This window comes from Pimephales promelas, chromosome 4 (genome assembly GCF_988280905.1).
Source record: "Pimephales promelas chromosome 4, fPimPro1.hap1.1, whole genome shotgun sequence".
In the NCBI taxonomy this organism is placed as follows: domain Eukaryota; kingdom Metazoa; phylum Chordata; class Actinopteri; order Cypriniformes; family Leuciscidae; genus Pimephales; species Pimephales promelas.
The window spans coordinates 30,102,362-30,122,398 of record NC_142772.1 but is presented as its reverse complement, the minus strand read 5'-3'; the positions used below and the strand labels follow the sequence as shown (position 1 = coordinate 30,122,398).

Genomic DNA, 20,037 nt, shown 5'->3' with positions numbered 1-20,037 from the left:
GCCAGAACACACACACAGCAAGACAGGCAATTCAGAGGCATTCATCCAAAGCCTTTTACATTACTGTAAATGCTGGGGCTTTCTTCCAACCAAACCTAGGGTTCAGAAGTATTTTGATCATGGGCCTATGAAATGAAAGTATTAGTGGGATCTCAGTAACTCTCCAGATCATGGGTCCCCTCTTCAGGATCAGACATGCTAGTCAGATGCTAGTAGCCAAAAAAACTGTATTGTTATTAACTATAAATTAATTATCATATCAATAAACTCATTTAGATATACCCTATATATCAGGTATAGATTTATATGTGTGTGTGTGTGTGTGCGCGCGTATATGAAAAAAGTCCGCTGGTGCTTCAGTGACTACTTTGCACAGAGAACCTGTCAATCATGATGTCACAGCACCGTTTTTATAGCATCACATAAACTAAAAACAAACGTATTATAAAAACAAACGCTTGAAATTACATCAATATGATAGAAACTACAGTAAATGACACAAACTATCTTTGAATAAAGGGTTTATGAAGTGTAATTTAATTGTTTATTTGGTCTCACATCCCGTTGAATATCATTGGGGAGGCGGGGTTTATGACCTATAATAGGACCGGTCACTGGGGGGGTGATCGAGACATTTTGACTTCACTTTTGAGGGCTTGTGCGGCACGCTTGATATTGTTGCAGACCACGTCCATCCCTTTATGACCACAGTGTACCCATCTTCCGATGGCTACTTCCAGCAGGATAGCGCACCATGTCATTAAGCTCAAATTATCGAACTGGTTTCTTGAACATGACAACGAGTTCACTTCATGGCCAATCCAACAGAGCACCTTTGGGATGTGGTGGAACAAGGGATTCGCATCACAGACGTGCAGCCGACAAATCTGCACCAACTGCGTGATGATGTCATCCTGTCATGGCAATATGGACCAAATTGTCTGAGGAATGTTTCCAGAACTTTGTTAAATCTATGGCACGAAGAATTAAGGCAGTTCTGAAGGCAAATGGGGGGTCCAATCTGGTACTAGTAAGTACCAATAATAGAGCGTCCAGTGAGTGAATGTTTATAAATATATATAAAATAGTATGGGATAATTAAAGTGTTTTAATGTTTTTGAAGGAATTCTCTTATGCTCACCCACCAAGGCTTCATTTATAAAACAAACACAATTTTAACAGTAATATTAACAGTTAACACTACAATTTCAAACAACAGTTTTCCATACATATTTTAAATTTATTCCAGTGATGGTAATCAGAATCATTACTCCGGTCTTCAGTGTCACATGATCCTTCAGAAAGTAATATGCTGATTTGGCACTCGGTTATTATCAAATATTATTGGTACAGGTACACCACTATAAATCATTTTTTCTGCTTAATGTTTTTGTGGAAACCGTCATTCATTTTTTTTTTTTTAAGATTCTTTGATAAATAGAAAGTTCAATGACTAGCATTTATTGGAAATAGAATTTAATTTGAAATAGAATTGTAATGCACCCTTGTTGAATAAAAGTGTAGATTTTTCTTTCAAACCCCATTCTTTTGAATGTTAGTGTATCACGGTTTCCATATTCATATCCAACCGTATACAGTATATGTCTAAAAATATTAAGGAGCGCAACTGTAACATAAGTAACATATAACTAATATTAGTAACATTAATAATATAAAGATATTTTTCTTGAGCCCCAAATCAGCATTAGGATACATTTTTGTAAGGATGAAGAAAATTCAGCTTAAAGATCAAATGTATTTACTCATTATACTATAATATAATATTCCAATATTTTCTAATATTCTTAATGTGAATATTCAAATCAAATGTGGGCTTCTGCATTTCTACAGATTAACTTCCAAATAAAGAGAAACTCCAATTGATTTCCACTCTCTATTACTGTTCAATAGCCAGGTGAGATATTCATCCCTAACTCTTTATATCTCAATCTTTCTCTAGCTGTGTTCTGTGCTGTAGGCATGCACACTCTGTGAAGTGTGCGGCGCTAACAGAGGAGATGGCTTAAATGATTATATCCCCTCGATGAAAAAGACACACAAAGAGTGTGTTTGTCTAAAGCATGAAGAGCTGGCATGCCGGACTACCCTCTCCAAACTAGATCACAAAACCCGCCCTGTCCAGCCCTCTGACAAACACAAACACGGATCTCAAATGTGAGCTATTTTACTCTTACGACATTAGACAAGAAGTGAGGAAACAGGTGTTCTTGAAATGCAACTGTTTGACAAAGTGTCAGTTTGTACTGCAGATTATAAACTACTAAACCACAACTGAGGCCAAGAACCACATCCTGGCTGGTAGAAGAGAACCAGACTCGGCTGAAAAACTGGTCAGTGCAGTCAAACACATGACAAAACGAGATTGCAAAACTAAATGATGTATGAATGGAGGGGTGCCAAAAAGTGTTGTGCAAAAGATTAATTGATCATTTGTTCATTAATACTTTTGAAACCACAGCAGCTACAACAATTCTGTACCGAGAAGCATGTTTGTTGAAGTCTTCTGAAAATCTGCCTTGTAGAAATTCTCTGTTTAGTCATAACAGGAGCAATAGAACTCCAAGGAGGTTCCTTATCATTGGAGAAAAGAAAACGCTCCACTTCCCGTGTCAAGTTTCACATCCACACAGCACAAGCAATATTCCTCAAAAAGTGCAAAATTACATAAATGCAGGAAGTAAGCATATCGAAACCAGTGAGTCAGGTCATATGACTTTAGAAGTTGCAGAACTTCAGGTAGTGGAGATTTATTGTGGGCTCCAGTGGTTCCTTTAGTTACAAAAGCAAACGTTACTGAAGACTCCTTCTGAGACATCGGAGAGCAGACTGCGGTCATCAAATTACAGCCAGTCATGCTCTGCACAGTTCCAGAAGGAAATCTGCCGTAATGGCTCAGCATTCTGCTTTTGGAGTGTTGCACTCTGAGGTATAGAATGAGGCTTATGGTTAGTCAAATTAGAAGCTTGCATACTCCCTCAGGAAAAATAAAAACATGCGTTTTTAGAAAATGAGTGCATTTATGACTTCCCTTGGAATTAGGGAAGGAAGCCTGAGAAGGAGATTAAAGCTGAATCATCAAATTATTACTGACAAGAGACCCACTGTCAAGTTTTCTATCCAAACTTAGGCAGTGAAATGCAAACGGAAAAACTGACCGCCAATCAACTGAAACGCTCCAATAAATCAGTAAATCATCTGATGATGGCACAGGATTTCTGCTCTTTTTGGCCAATTAATGTACATTGCTTTCCCAGTAGTTCCAGATAAATGAATAAGAATTTGAAGTAAAAATGTTACTTTAAAAAGCAATTCCTAGCTTACCAAGATTATTTATTTATCACTTACTTATGCTTACATTTCATTACTTTTATTAATTGCAACATTCCATGACGCATTTAATATTTAAGAGTGTCTATGTGTAAATAGCCCGCCTTGTAGGCAGAGGCTATTTACACTACTAACTCTTGCCACCAATGTCTGGTTGAACCAGACAAAATTACACCCATCTGAACTCATTGCATATCAGCTTGAACTTGGAAAGGAGTTTATTTAAAATAAGAAAATACTTAAAAAGTGGAAATAAAGTGCCTAACGGATATATAATAATAAGGATAAAGAGTTGATCGGTAGGGTTAAGTGTAATGGACTTAAGTGATAGGGATAAGTAATGCCCCAATAAGGTAGCATCCATTTATGATTTTAATATCGACTGAATATATTGTTATTGCATACCGTTTTATAATATAGGCCTACTACAATACAGCAAGGTGCAAATAGTATCTGCCATGATTTGGACTATAGCATCTAACAATTATTTACACTTAGTGCAAATAGCATCTAATTACTACTTACACTGTAAAAAAATATTGTTGGTTTAACTTAAAATAATAAATAACCTAGTTGCCTTAAAAGTTTAAGTTCATTGAAATGGAAAAATTGAGTTAATACAATGAAGGAGATTAATTTAATCACCAGAAACTCGAAATATTATGTTATCTGAACTACATAAATTATCTAAGTTGGTTTGACAAAAGAAAAAAATGTTGTGATTACGAATCATGAAAATATTTTTGTTTACGGTGTAGACATGGTGCAAAGAAAATACTGCTCTAGGTTATCTAAAATGTGGTATTGCTATTTGCACTTAGTGCCTTTATCTTTATTATATTAATTTATTGAATTAAGTTGGTCAGTTAAATATCTGCATACATAACTTTATATAATTAAATTATATTCATTATTAAAAATTGAATCACTTTTGAACGTTTTATTAACTTTAATAAAAGATTGCATTACTGTTATGATGAATGCATTATTTGACCAAAAAAAGTCAAGTTTTTATTATTGATTGATTTCCATGACCGGGCCTGAAAATCACATTTTTACCTGATATTTCCCTGAACACTGATGACAAAGAGGACATGTGAGCTGTGCACTGGGAAATCTACAGCTATAATTACTATCATACACATCTTCTACAGCTATAATTACACATCTTTATAATGACTGTATTACAGCTCTTGAATTCAGCAGCTTCTCTTTATTAAACAGAAGCTACTGTCTAAAGTGCATTGTTTGCGGTGATAGTTCCTCATGCCCTTAAACTGCCTCGTTCACCGGAACAGTATTAGATGAGCAGCATTGGAATCTTGGAAACTTTCCATTTGTAGTTTGTTACTTGCTTCATAACACTTTAGAGATAAGCTGAACAAAAAAAAAAAAAAAAAAAAAAAAAAAGAAGAAGAAGAAGAGGAAGGAGGAAGAGAGAATGTAGCTGCTGTGTATCTATTGTGCTGTATGGCCGTGAAAAGGGATGCTTCTTCTTCTTAGACTGAGAGTTTGCAGCCTGCATCACCCTCTCTATCTACTGGATGTAAAGAGCCTCATAATTGACTCTATGAGATCAGCAGAATAGTGAAATGCAAGCACTGATAGCAATTCATATAACTACAACTGGCTCTCCCTTCACAGTCAATCATCTTGTTGATACGTTCACACTTTCCAGTTTAATTCCATTTACTAATCTGGAAAATTGAAGTCCCCTGCTATAAATAAATCAACGGTCTCCTGAAAGGGCTTGCCAGTAGCATCTCTGAGAGGTGCGCACCATCTGCCAGATCACTGCCTCCCCTCTACAATTCAAGTTCCCTTAAAAACAACCACCACTGACCTGCAAGTGAAAGCTCTTTTCAAAAAGCCATACTTCTATGAATGAAAGGACATGTCCCTTTGAGTAAAATAAACTAGCTAACGTTACTGATGTCGTGCGTATCCGCTCACATTGCAAAGGCGGAGACCTCCTCCCCCCAGCGAAGCACCACCACCGCTGCTGTAAAAGACCATTTTACCTTTAATCGTGTTGATCACATTGTTCCCGTCCTTAATGACATCTTTTAGGAACTTGTTGGATTTTTCCAGCTCGTTTTCGTAGCATTTCAGTCTCTCTCTGAAATCTGGGCTGTCGGAGTAGCAGTCGCTGAACTCCAGTGGAGGATGCCCCATTCTCAACCTCTGAATGATCAACGATGATAACCGGCCTTTTGTTGTCAATAAAGTGAACAAACCACGACAGACGTGCCTTTTGATCACTCGGCTGGGTTAATCAAGTTGATTTCAACTAAGTTAACGTTAATCGGATTCGATCAAGTTCCCCATATTTGACATACTGTATGATATGCAGTTAATAAAAACAATAATCCAACGCTAGTGACTGTCTCCGTGTGCACGCGGTATTGAGAAAAAGAGACGAAGTCAATTTAAATTGCAAAGTAGGCTAAAACTTAAAAGTGCTGATAAAGTATTTGTGTTTCAATACTTTTCCTTGTTTTGGGAGCCGAGGGACTGACAAACGCGGGCAGGGCTACATTCTGAGCACTCCCACATCATTGGGCGGCAAATGTCACTAGTTAGCAGCTAAAACTATTACTACTTTCCTAGACACAGAGTTTTCTTCCTCTGGGGGGCGCATGGGGGCCCACAAAGGGAAATCCTCTATTGAACATCATTTACATCTCAGGATGTATTTTGTATTGCTGCAGACATTTATAGGCGGAAAATTAGAATCATTCAAATCTATTATTTGCAATCATTGGTACTTACAATACATTTGGAAACATGCCTCTACAATCACTATTAAATTATGAATTAATAAACGCGGTCTCAAACAATCATAAACGACTATTATTGGTCTACACCTTACAGTCTATGGTCTACAATGAGCGGCGCTGGAAAAAGTAACATTTACCACGTGACATGCCGCTAACGTTGCATGTGAGCCGCATGTGAGCGGTGAGTGATCGTGCTTGTCGAGACAAACATCCGGGCCAAAGCCCCGCCTATTTAATATGTAAACTCATGCTAGTTGTCATTCTACCCGCACGTTGTATTTCTAAACCCACACTGACTCCGACCCTTAAAGAGACCGACACCGCATTTTTTGAAACTGTTAATGATTTCAAAGCTTGATCTGTTTAAAACATAGATATTAAAGACATTTATTATTACTATTATCTTAATAATAATAATAATAATGCTTTAACCACAAAAAAGTACAGGGGAGCAAAGAAAACAAAACAAATAAAAATATAATAAATCCAAAAAAAATCATTTTTGAATTATTCACATTCAAAAATACAAGACCGTATTTTTCAGTTAGTATCGATTAAATATTTTTAAGACAGTACACAAATGAACAGTCGTAATAGCTTTTCCATTAGTACTGGATTGAATTCATTAATGAAGTCATTTAAAAATGCTTTAAGAGATACTGAGAAATGGGCTTATTTTTGTTAGAAATCTTACACTTGATGTAAAATTTGACAAATAAAATTAACAAATGAATTACAAAAGCCTCCCTATTCACACATTTAATTATATATTATATTATATTATATTATATAAATTATATTTTCAAAAGGCAAAACAAAATTAAGGAGTACCTTTTCCCTTAACCTTAGACAACTCATGTTGGCGTTTTTGACGTCACACGGTGACGTATCCGTATCCGTGTAAAGATGGCGGAAGTTGATGAGTCTAGCAAGCCTCTGGTAAGAGAGAAACATTCTTTAAAACATCTTTAAAACGCATTGTCAGCTTTTGTACCGTTTTAACTTTTGTATGTATGGTAAATCGATCCCGGGTACTGCTTGGTAATGTAATGTAAATGTGTCAGTAAAGCTCTGCTGTGGTAATACCATAGGGTAATACGTGTAACTAAATGCAGATGGTCGTTTCTCAGCACAACATAACAAATGTACTACCTTAAAGATTTTTTAAAACATCACCCAAATTACTATACTGATATATTATCTGATTTTGTGGAAAACAGGATTACGTCTTTTATCGTACAGTGTTAAAAAGACTATGTAAACAGTGAGAGTGGAACAACACATGAAACTGTTGTCGTCTCTCTCTCTCTGTCTGCCTGCCTGCCTGCCACGCTCCTATAAATATTTTAAATGTTTATTTACTCGCTTTATTAGTACAGAGACTTTAAATTAGATTGTAGTTCTAGATTTCAATCAAGAAATTATATATTTCCATAATTTGATCCTTATTTATCATTTAACGATCTCAACACAGATATAGTTACATTTCTTGCTTTATTTAACATTCTATTTCTGCTTGGTAAATGTATTTACTGTGATCCTATGGGTCTTGAAATGAGGCTTCAGTCCATTACAATAGGTTTTACTGAAATAAATTCTCAAGAACACGTCCCTGTCACCTCCTTTTTCAAGAAATAGATAGTGTACAAATTATCATCAGTAAATTATATAATTCATATCTTGAAATAGTCTACTTCTACCATTCATTTGCCTGACTATTGTTTTCTTCTTGATTAATTGAAATCAACTGAGAGCTGAGACTATTCATTTGCTACAGTAACTGTCACTTATGAAGAAAACAGGAACACTTTATCACATATCTAGCTCAATTATTAAGTTTGAGCTATTAGAAGTGCTTTCTGTTAATTGTAATTGTTTTTTTTTTGTTTTTGTTTTTTTTACCTCTATTAGTCAGTCAACAACACACAACCCATTATAGATCCTGCATGGACCACCAGTGAACCACATTTTAAAGGAACACTCCGACTTTTTGGGACTTTAGCCTATTCACCTTACCCCCCAGAGTTAGATAAGTCCATACATACCTTTTTCATCTCCGTGCGTGCTTTAAGTCTGTTTGACGCACCCACCGCTAGCCTAGCTTAGCACAAAGACTGGATGTGACTGGTTGCAGCTTTCATAGTAATCCAAATGAGTGACAAAATAACGCAAACGTTTTCCTATTTACATGTTGTGATTTGTATAGTCACATAATGTACAAATAACAAAGTCAAATGAGACACAGACATCTTTTAACCGTATAAAACCTGGGAACTATTCTCTGAAGGCGAAGCACTGCTACTTTGACGGCGTAATAACCGCATCACCGGAGACACGCCGTGGTGAGAAGCGGAGAGTTCGCTCGGTGTTTGGGTAATAGAGTCAGCAATTTATAAATAGTAAAAGCGTAGTTTACAGTCATGGGTTTTCGCTCTATTGTAAATAGCTGCGACAGTAAACAGGGGAGGTAATACCATGTTTCACAGAATTCCAACTAAAAACGCTGACTGGATGAAGAAATGGCTAACTTACTCTGGATATTTATCCAAACACACCTAAGATTATCAAGGGACATTATGTTTGCTCGGTACATTTCAATGAGGACGACTATTTTGAAAAAATGGAATTTGCCACACGGACCATGATGTGCTGAAGGATACGGCCATCCCATCGATAGCACAGACAGGACAAGTGGATCACCTGCAGCTGAGGTAAGTTTTCCGTTATGTTTTTAGATGACCTACTGTAACAGTGCCATTATTAGCCAGATCTAATGTAACGTTAGTGACACTATTATATGATTAGGGTATGAATATGTTTTTATCTTGATGCGGTGCGGACGCGCTTGGGGAAAATAAACGAGCGCGTTCACCGCGTTGAACTTGCACCCTGCGCGCGGCGCGCCAGTAGCCTAAATTTGAAATAACCATGGAAATAACGAACTTGAGCGTGCAAAAGGGTACGATAGGCTGTGAGTTCATTGTGCAAAAACAATTTGTGCTATTACTTTCCCCTTATTCTATCCTATAGTAATGCAATATATATTATATAGGCTAAATAGCCTACATTTGGTTCAGCTAATAAATTGCATTTAAAATATATTGATTCCTGTAATAATAATTATTTATTCATGTGATATTTATAAATCTGGGTGCGTTTTTGGTTGGAAATCAATGAAACATGGTACCTGGTCTCCCCTGTTTATTGTCACAGCTCATGCAATAAAGCAAACACCCATGATAAACTATGCTTTTCTATCTAACGTTAGTAATTGCTGACTCTTTATTCCAACGCTGAGCGAAGCGAACTCTCTGCTCCTCGTCACGGTGCGTCTCAGGTGATCGTTATCACTCTGCCCAAGTAGCAGTGCTTCCCCTTCAGAAAATATAGTATTTATACGGTCAAAAGATGTCTGTGTCTCATATGGCCTTGATATTTGCACACTCTGTGACTATACAAACCACAACATGTAAATAGGAAAACGTTTGCGTTATTTTGTCACTCATTTGGATTAGTATGAAAGCTGCAACCATTCACATCCAGTCTTTGTGCTAAGCTAGGCTAGCGGTTGGTGCGTCAAACAGACTTATAGCACGCACGGAGATGAAAAAGGTATGTATGGACTTATCTAACTCTGGGGGGTAAGGTGAATAGGCTAAAGTCCCAAAAAGTCGGAGTGTTCCTTTAAGAATCACTGGCATAGATAAATATGAACTTGTGTTTGGGGTAAATGCCATGATGAGTAATTTAAACAGTCATTCTTCATGTCTCAGTTTGCAGGTTTGTCTGACATCTCAATTTCAGAGGACATCCCAGTGGAGGGAGATATATCTGTGCCTGTGGGCTCGCAGAATGCTGACAATGATCTCTCGACGCTGGATGAGCCTGTCAAAGACACTATTGTAAGTGAAACCTTTTGTTACAGGGTAGTGATATATTGGCATGGATGGGCAGTGCACATGTTCAAACATTTTGTGTGGATAATTGTAATGAGGAAAACTATTCTAATTGCACCAGTGTTATTTGTTTAATAAAAATTAAAATAAAATTAATAAAAATAAAGCTGAAAGAAAATAGGCTTAGATGAAAAGACAAACCATATGCAAACTCATAAGTCAACACCATTGCTGAGTGTTTTCTCCTTAAAACTGCAGTGAACCAAAGACAGTCTCAGAAACAAGCATGTTATAACCCCAGTCACGTCAACATGCGGGCGGGCTTTAGCATATCAACATTACTGTGCTGTACGAAGCAGGTTGATATGAAAAATCGGGTACAGTTAGCAATATAGTGGGTAAATTGAGAATATGTTGTATATTATGATGTATAGGAGCCGCCACTGGCATGTCACATGACCTGGCAGCCAGTCTGATTCTAGCATGTCACGTGACACTGACTTGTCGGTGGCTGGCAAGTTGTCTGGCAGTCTGCCTTTGCCAAGTTTCAGAAACAATTGATTTTTGGCTGTTTTTGTGTGTTCTGTTCCTCCCTTTCTAGCTCATTTATTATGCAACTGTTGATATAATTATGTTCTTTAGTATGATTGATGTTTTGGCGACTGTTATCCCAATTAAACAAGTCAAATGTGCCATGATCAGACTGGCAGCATACTGACGCTTTGCTCGATGCTCATGGAGTCAGCAGTGGCTCATCTGCAAGTATAATGTGTTGCCTGACACTCTCGCTTCAAGGAAATAATGTGTTCTCTTACGAGAGGTTCTCTCATACTGCGTAATATCTTGCGCTAGGGGAAAACCTCTTTTCCACGAGATTTTGAAGCCAAAAAATATCCTTAATTTTGAATTAATATAAAACGCGTTGCGGCAGCATGCAGACATAGGCAAGGCGGCTTGCATGCCTATTGGCTGTACTGCGTCAACTGCAGCAGTCTATCGAGAGAGGCCCTTGGTGACGTCAGATCCAATGGGGGGCGCTTCGCGGGCACTATGTCACGTCCCGCCGAGACAAGCGTGGCCTGGGCCTATAAATACAGCTCGATGGGCAGATATAATCTGGTTTTTCATCTCTTCAGCGAAGCTCATGCATCACTGGATCCGGAGTGAAGAAGCCTGCGCTGTCTGAGAAAAAGCTTTCTCCAGGACGAGCGCTTGCATCTGAAGCCGCTGGCCTTCATCTCACCGCCTTCAGTTGCCGTACCTGCTACGATTTCCGGCATTTATATACTTTTACGGCCGTTTCACATCGCATGTGGCAGTGGCGCATGAGCAACGCATATTTTTTTCGGCATGCATGTTAATCAGTGAGTGCATTCACACCACGTGAGCAGCACTGAAGCGCGGGTTTCGGCGGAGTCTATTTTTGCTGCACTGTTGACGCTCAATTAAAGTGAAAGCACACTTTTGATGGACAAAATAAAAAAGATTTCACACAAAAAGTATTCAGAATGAGCCTGTGTGCTGTGTTTTAAGAACTGGACTATTGTCAAAAAATATATATTTGTTGAAGATTTACCCATTTAAACTTGTTTTAATTATTCCGTTCGGGTGAAAGTATGGTTATGATTATAAAAAATAGTGCACGTGGGCAGCTGTGCAGCAATATGATGATACAAGGCTGATCGTGGAGGCCGAGAAGCACAAAGTGCTTTATGAGCCAAAAACTAGGTACTACAAGGACTTAACTTCTAACGAAAAAGTGTGGGATGAAATTGCTTCTGCTATTTCTGCAGATGGTAAGTCAACAATTTTATTACAAATATTCTGCAAGTTACCTGCCTTTGGGACGTTGGTGTTGGATCCCAGCACGCACAGCGTTTTCCACTGTGTTCCCCTAGTGCAAGATATTACGCAGTACGAGAGAACCTCTTGTTATAGAACGTACTCAGTTACTAACGTAACTGCCGTACTCTCTAGAAAAGGGAATGAGTACTGCGTATCTTTACCGTGCATGCAACACCCTCTGGTTTGCTTCAGCGATGCCGCAGGACTGCCAACAGGCACGTGAGCCATCTTGCCAATGTCTACATGCTGCCGCAACGCGTTTTACATTAATTCAGAATTAAGGATAATTTTTGGCTTCAATATCTCATGGAAAAGAGGTTTTCCCCTAGCATAAGTTATCACCCAGTACTCGTTCCCTCTTCTAGAGAAAACGTTAGGTTACGTTAGAAACTGAGTACGTTTTCGTATTATAAAATATAATCTCATGCATTTATTATTTTGTATGATTGGTGTTTTGAGGACTGTTGTCAAATGGCCATGATCAAACTGGCAGCTTTGTTGGATGCATGGAGTCAGCCGCGGCTGATCAGCATGAGCATCCAGCAAAGCGTCAGTAAGCTGCCAGTCAGGTATGTGGTTTGTGTAACGTTAGCAACACATTATTAGCTGTTTAATAATGGAGTCAAGCAAAAGGCTAATCATAATAATTGCCGTAATATGCCCAACGTTGTTAAGAGCGATACATAAAACACATTACCATTCTGATACATCGACTTGAATAGAAGCCTGTATAATTCACTCTTCCACTTCTTCTGAATCAGTTTCTGGTTCAAACGTAGGCTATATGGCTGAATTAAACCAGTATTATTTACACTTGTCATTGTGTAGCTTTTACTACAGTAAAGTGGACCGAAAGTGAATCAGGTATTTTGAGCTTGTGTGATTGAAACATGGGTGTAGTGAAGTTTTGGTGATCAAAAATGAGTTTTAATTTAATTCACATTTATTTGTATAGCGCTTTTCATAATAAATAATTGTTTCAAAGCAGCTTTACAAAAAATGTTTATCTATATATGTCTACATTACAATTTAGAGTGATCTGTTATCAGACGTGACTTCACAGACATGAAGTTATGCATTTCATAAATGTACATTCATCATCACACAGATAGCTAATAATGTATTAATTTAAACAATGAGCGCATTAGTTTTAAGGGATCAAATTATTGACTACAGGGGGACTTTAAGTTGAACTACTAAAATGACTTAAACTGAAAAAAATAAATAAATAAATAAACCTGTATAGAAATGTTTTTAAAAACGAATAAAAATGACAGACTCGCACAACAAAATTACATTAAAAAAACTTTAGAAATATTGTAATTATATATAAATAATACTAAAATATCACTGGAGTGCACATGTAAGAGTATTTATGTTTGAGTTTAAGCAACGTTTCTTATTTTCTCTTTTCTCTGTTTGTGGTTCTCAGCTGAGGGATCTAAGAGCCATTGGACATAAATTTGTCCATGTTATGTACCCCAAGAAAAGTTCTGCACTACTCAGAGACTGTGAGTCCATTATTTCTGATGACACAATCACAGATTATATTAAGAATGTGCCCCATTTATGATCACTTATTAATGATACATGTTCTCTAGCTGTCCTGATCTTAAGGAGTGTATGTGTTGTCTGTTCTTTTTAGGGGACTTATGGGGACCTCTTATCCTCTGTGTGACTCTGGCTTTGTGAGTAGTAATGTTGGCTTGTCCTAGTCAGAACCATTGTCATTATGACTCCAGCAAATGTATTGTATTTATAATAATATTTTCTATCTCAGAATGCTGCAGAGTGGGTCTGCTGACAGTGAGGAGGATGGCAGACCACAGTTTGCAGAAGTCTTTGTCATCATCTGGTTTGGTTCTGTAATCATCACCCTCAACTCCAAACTCCTCGGAGGAACTATGTGAGTAAACAGTCAGATTTTCATTTATATTTCAGTGTTTCCCACTAGATTTTGTGAGACTGGTGGATGGACCTTGTGAATGTGAATTTAGTGCAGTTCTCTATTGTTTACATTTAGAAGACGTTTTTTATCCAAAGCAACTTACAAAAGAGGAGAGCAAAAGAAGCAATCAAACCAACAATAGGGCAACAATATTCAAGTGATGTGACTAGTCCCAGTTATTCTTGCACAGTACACATAGCAAGTTCTTTTTTAATAAATAACAAAAAAATAAATTGATATAATAGAAATAAAAAAAGAATAATAAGTGTTGGTATTAATTGGTCTAGTCAAGTGCTGACAAAAAAAAAAAGAAAAAAAGATGTGTCTTTAGTAGGGCTGTGCAAAAATTAATTGCGATTAATCGCATCCAAAATAAAAGTCTGTGTTTACATAATATATTTGTGTGTGCTGTATATAATTATTTTGTATATATGAATACCTATGCATGCATGTATATATTTAAGAATTATTTGTGCTTAAATTCTGTGTATATATATAAATGCATAATCTATATTATATAAATATAAATATTTTATATATGAGTAACACATTTTCTTAAATATATACATGCATGTGTGTGTATTTATATATACAAAATAATTATATACAGCACACACAAATATATTATGTAAACACAGACTTTTATTTTGGATACGATTAATCGCAATTAATTTTTGCACAGCCCTAGTCTTTAGCCATTTCTTGAAAATGGCAAAAGACTCAGCAGTTTGGGTTGAGCTCGGGTCATTCCACCAGCTTGGAACAGACGATGTTGTGCCTCTTTGGGATGGCACCACAAGGCGCAGTTCACACACACACATACACACGCATACATAGCATTGCATGTTCTGGCACATAAGTCTGAAGCAGTGAGTTTAGGTATAGTATAAAAACAACTTACTTTCTGTAAGGTGTGGAAGGTAATAATGTTTTTCCTCCAATATTTTATTTAACTGTCATAAATTTCAGAATTTCAGCTACTGTTGTGTATAGCTTTTACTTAGCTCTCTTATTTTAACCCCTCCAGCTAAAATCAGTAACAGTTGATTGTTCATTTATTAGCAACATTAGTTTTCTGAATTTGCTAACTGTTCATCAGCTTCTTGACAATTTACGCTGCATAATAATTTTTAGCTGTTTTAATGTTTGAGCACATTACTGGAACAATGTCATTCCTTCTGTCCATGTATCTGTCTTACTCACTCTTTGTCTGTCTGTACAGATCATTTTTCCAGAGTCTGTGTGTGTTGGGGTACTGTATTCTTCCTCTGACTGTGGCCATGATAGTTTGTCGTATCGTTCTCCTGGGGGGCTCAGGCAGCTTCGTTTTTGCTGTCCGTCTTATAGTGGTCACCGCATCCTTCAGCTGGTCAACATTTGGTAAGAACCAATCAAATTCATTTATCTATTTTCAGCAATCACAGACGACTAAACGACATGAGATCGCCCTGCTTAAATTATTCAGATTTCTGTTTATAGCCCTAATGTTTAGAATCCATTAGGGGTGTAACAATATATTGTGCCACAATATATCGCAATACACAAATGCAACAATACGTATCGTGGATAGTGACAAAATGTATCGTGGATAGTCCCCCCAAAATAAAAATTACTGTAGTTTTAGTGTCAGTACTACATTAAACTACTATATATAATGTATAATAATGCTTGTATTATATTTGTATTTTATTTATTTGTGGATCCTGATAATGCCAAATGTCTGATGTTACCATTAAAAAGTGACCGATATTATTTTAAATATATCTAGTCAGTGACAGTGACAGAGTACAAGCATATTTTTCTAAAATAATTCTGTATTTTCAGCTTCAGTATCATGAATATTGTTATTTTGGTGTCACCATTGTCCTTTGGTTACAAGCACCGAGTCCAACCCTATTCATGTAAACCCACAATGTAATATCAAAGTTAGCATTTAAATCAACAGCACAGTTTTTGTTAACCGTTTATCATCCGTCTTGGAGTATCGCAGTAATATCGTATCGTGAGTTGTATCGAATCATGACATGAGGGTATCGTTACACCTCTAGAATCCGTGTGTTTTTGTCTCTGGCAGTGTGTGCAGCCACCACCAGGGGGCTGTGTAGACTAATTTACTGTTGTTGTCTGGGGGTTTAGTGCTTTCATACCCATGAGGAAAATCCATACATTTAGTGGCCCTCCATGGAAATAAACAAAATGTAAATGTAAAATAAAAATATGTTTTTTGCACAGAGAAATTACAAATTAATGAATTACAAATGTACCATCAATTAAGTGCTATTAATAACCAGTTACTGTAGTGGTAAATTAAAGAGAGTGGAGGCACAAAAGTCAGATCACTCAACTCATTGTCTTCTCCTTGAACACACAGTCTTTAGGGGATATCAGTGAGATCTTAATCTGTATATCTCTCTGTGTTTGTTTCATTCACAGCCTCCACAGCATTTCTTGCTGACAGCCAACCAGCCAATAGGAAAGCCCTGGTCGTGTATCCAGTGTTCCTGTTCTACTTTGTGATTGGCTGGATGATCTTGACATTTTCACCTTCTCATTAGCATATAAATACCCCATGCCAATTGCAAAATGAACTTCTCTCCTTTATTAAGACAACCAGCAGACCATCTGGGAGCTGGCTAGTGATTGGCCTAGCCTAAAAACAGGCAGAGCACTTTGATGGACATTCAGAAAGGGACTGAAGACAGTAAGGGGATTATTGCATAGATTTCACTCCTCCCCATCCCTCATTCAGTTGGATAAGAAAGGAAAGGAGTAGAGGAGACTAATTCTTCAGCGCTACTAATTTAACAACTGCCTACATATCTTCATTATGTGAATCTTTCGTGGTGTGAGGAATGTTAGTGCCCCTTCTGAGCAGTTCCAGATGTACTCACACCCTAACACGGAGCCGTTCTATCTTCTGTGCGTCTCGGGTAGGACTTTATGTGTGAATGTGCAGTGATTGAGCAGTGCCACTGTTGGCTCTGTTGAGAGAATTATTCAGCTATCATCAGGCGGCACATTCACGTCAGTCCCCTCACATCGCTGCACACAAAATCTTTTCTTTGGTGTTTTCTTTTTTGTTCTGAATGAGGTTTGCGCTTCATTAGATTTGTTTTTTTTTTTGCCGGTGGAAGTTAATACATTCCAGAATGAAATAAACAGATACTTTATATGTGCTGCATAGACTCTGGGTTCTGTCATTTTCTGCCCATGGAAAAATGGAAAATAAAAAATGGAACTTGAGGTTGGATTGGAAGTGCTGTTTCTGTCTGTATATATGTGGTTCTTCATTTAGAGGATCATTTCACACACATATTCCTATCTGTCTGACAAAGACACATTATCTCCTCATATACATTACAGACACACATATGCAACATGTCTTTCTGTTTCCCTTACACAGAAACACAGTCTTCACTCCTCTCTCTTTCTCTCTGCCGTTGCAAAAGTAATTAGACTTCCCATCTTGAATGTCTAAAAAAAAGACTTTAATTTTCACTTTCAAAGCATTGCAGCATCTGAACCATAAGGTGCAACTGAGGTGTCATTGTGATTAAATAAAGGTGTGAGTGTGAGAAAATCGTCATTGTTTCTTCTGACCTTTATATGTGTGCATCTAATGGTGTTGTGATTGCTCAGCTGACCTCTTGTGAACACAAAAAAAAGACATTTTGATTCTGTTTTCATTTTTCAATGCAATGGAAGTCACTGGTCATGGAAAAGGTTTGTTAACAACATTCTTAAAAATATGTTCCACGGAACAAAATAAAGTCAGAAGTTTGAGGCAAGAGAGTGAGTAAGTGACACAATTTTCATTTTTGGGTCAAAGATCCCTTTGTGGCATTATCAGCACAGTTTATGAATATCAAGCTCTGTGTGTGAATTTTATACTCAATGACAGACTCATTTTCTGTAGCTCAAACAACAGAGCATTAGCACTTGCAACACCAAGATCACGGGTTCGATTCCCAGGGAAAGCAATAACTGATAAGAATGTAAATGCGTACCTTGAAATGCAAAGTCATTTTGGATAAAAGAGTCTGCCAAATGCGTAAATGTAAGATGGATCTCAATGTCCATAGGGTGGTGATCGTGCAATGGGTAAGACACATGCCTTTGGTGTGAGAGACCCAGGTCGAATCCACTGCGAAACACCAATGTATCCCTGAGCAAGACACTTAACCCCTAGTTGCTCCAGAGGTGTGCAACCTCAGCTTTGGATAAATGTGTCGGATAAATGTTCATGTAATGTTTCTGACATTTCTCAATCTGTTTTGCTCAATATAGAAAATCAAAGGAAGATGGAGCAAATGTGGGAAAACAACAGCTAAGACTGAGCTCTAGTTATATTTGCTGTTAATGTGATCTTGTCAATTAATTAAATATAATTAATGTTAATGTTTTTTTTTTGTTGTTTTTTCAGCTGCTGCATTGGTTATGCTTTAGATTGGTTGTTTGAGGATAGACACACGACAATCTTTGTCTCTGTTACTTTAAAATAGCTTATTGAAACTTTGTTCCTCCATCCAGACTCAAAAGCAAAGAGTTAGTCCATTCCAAAACAACAAGTTAGACATTTGGAGAAGCAGTAGCAGCAGTTCAAATACATTTGAGTCATTTGTCAGATGCAGGTTATTCCCAGCGAAAATGTGTATTCAGAATGCACCATAAATTGCTCTGAATAAACATATCTGCCAAATGCATGGATGTAAATGTAGTGATCAGATCCACCACGTTACAGTTTAACAGAAAGAAAAATGGCAGCGTTTGACTGGATTGCAAAAGAGAACAAAATTTTGTTGATTATTCTTATACAACACCAGATAAACTTTGCATCATGTTTGTGGATACAGTATGTCCTAAAACAGGCAAGCATACAACATACATGTATACATAAATAAATACAATCCTTACCTGAGTATAAAATACCCTTGTATATGAACAGACTTCGAACACCAGCCCATTTTATGTATAAAAACATGGTTTATAAAATACAAATTGATGGTTAAAGTCTTTTTCTGCACAATCTTCCCAGTTATTTTGGACAACTTTTCACCATGCAGCTTTGGCCCCTCTTTTCCAATTTATTCCAATTATTCCAAGTGTCTGAAAAATTATTTGCAGTGTATAATTTTGATTATCTAAAATGTCCTCACCAAAAAACTACAAGATCATTTACTGAAGACTTCAAAGTCGTTATAGTCCGTGGATTCTAGCATGAGGCACATAAAAGTGGATCTTCTCCTGATAATTGATATGCGTCAGTCTGGAGTGTGAGCTTTATTTTAGTGAAACAAAATGCAGACGTATCTAGTATGATGTACTTGCCAAGAAGGATCAAACAAGGAGTGACAGGCTGGTTACCCATCGTCCCAAGTTCAGCAGGAGTGGCAGACATCTATTGGTAAAGAAAACTTTAAGATGACTGACAGTATAAATAGCATATTCAAAAACTGAATCCACTACACGTTTATATTCTACATAGTCAAAGGCCTGGCATGTTCAGAATAGGAATAATTTAGGCCATAAAATTGTTCCTACATTGCAAAAGACGAGAATGTGGGAATCAAACTTTCAAACACCAAATATACGTACAGTAATAATGGAATATAAAGGTAATTCATACAAGTCACATGGTTTAACCAGTCTTTTTGTTTTGAGTGAGAACAGACCAAACACTTTTCACCATACATCTTGCAATTGCAGTCTCTAGTGTGTGGTCTCTCTGGTTTGTGGTATCTTTGATATCAGAGTAAATGACTGGTAGATTAATGGTCCTTTACCTTTTATGTTCCTTTTGGAGCTTGAAGGTTTGGTCCCCATTCAAACAGACATAATTTCTCCATGAGAATATCTTAATTCGTGCTTGAAGAGAAAGTCCTATGAGTTTGAGACAACATAAGGGTTAGTTAGTAGGGTTAGGTGAAGAATTACTATACAGGTGTTCATACAAACAATATGTAGGTAGACAATCTTATGTTTTTTTTTAAAGAATAATGGTGCATTCACGTGGTAATAATGGCAAATATCAAAAGCCAATGTGGAAAATGCACATGAACACCCCCTCATCATGTGGTATTTTCCACCGGGCAGCTCGTAGAATATTTTGATGCGCGAGTTGCCGAGAATGAGAATGAGAATGACCTTTTTTTTTTTTTTCAAAATGGCGGAGAGCAACGCGATAGTCGTGAATGGTAAAAATATGTACTATTAATGATCT

General features: G+C 37.1%; 2 protein-coding genes across 2 annotated transcripts in view; one reads left to right on the top strand and one right to left on the bottom strand.

The window, feature by feature from the left end:
* The window catches only part of ophn1 (oligophrenin 1), a 39,472-nt gene extending 33,575 nt beyond the window's left edge, over positions 1 to 5,897 (bottom strand). The window contains exon 1 of the mRNA XM_039650028.2: positions 5,370 to 5,897. Coding sequence (XP_039505962.2) covers positions 5,370 to 5,523 — 154 coding nt within the window. The 5' untranslated portion in view covers positions 5,524 to 5,897. The remainder of the gene's footprint in view (positions 1 to 5,369) is intronic.
* A 1,084-nt stretch (positions 5,898 to 6,981) lies between these two features.
* On the top strand, positions 6,982 to 17,060 carry yipf6 (Yip1 domain family, member 6). The gene is made up of 7 exons (XM_039650143.2): positions 6,982 to 7,067; positions 9,902 to 10,030; positions 13,302 to 13,380; positions 13,515 to 13,557; positions 13,650 to 13,775; positions 15,040 to 15,197; positions 16,251 to 17,060. Exons 1-7 carry the CDS (start codon positions 7,035 to 7,037, stop codon positions 16,370 to 16,372), a joined length of 690 nt encoding a protein of 229 aa, XP_039506077.1. The 5' UTR covers positions 6,982 to 7,034; the 3' UTR covers positions 16,373 to 17,060.
* The last annotated feature ends 2,977 nt before the right edge of the window (positions 17,061 to 20,037 follow it).

Coding starts and splice junctions, on each gene's coding strand:
- yipf6 (XM_039650143.2), top strand. CDS start 7,035: ATGGCGGAAGTTGATGAGTCTAGCAAGCCTCTG. Junction 13,381..13,514: donor TTCTGCACTACTCAGAGACT/GTGAGTCCATTA, acceptor TGTTCTTTTTAG/GGGACTTATGGGGACCTCTT. Junction 13,776..15,039: donor AAACTCCTCGGAGGAACTAT/GTGAGTAAACAG, acceptor CTGTCTGTACAG/ATCATTTTTCCAGAGTCTGT.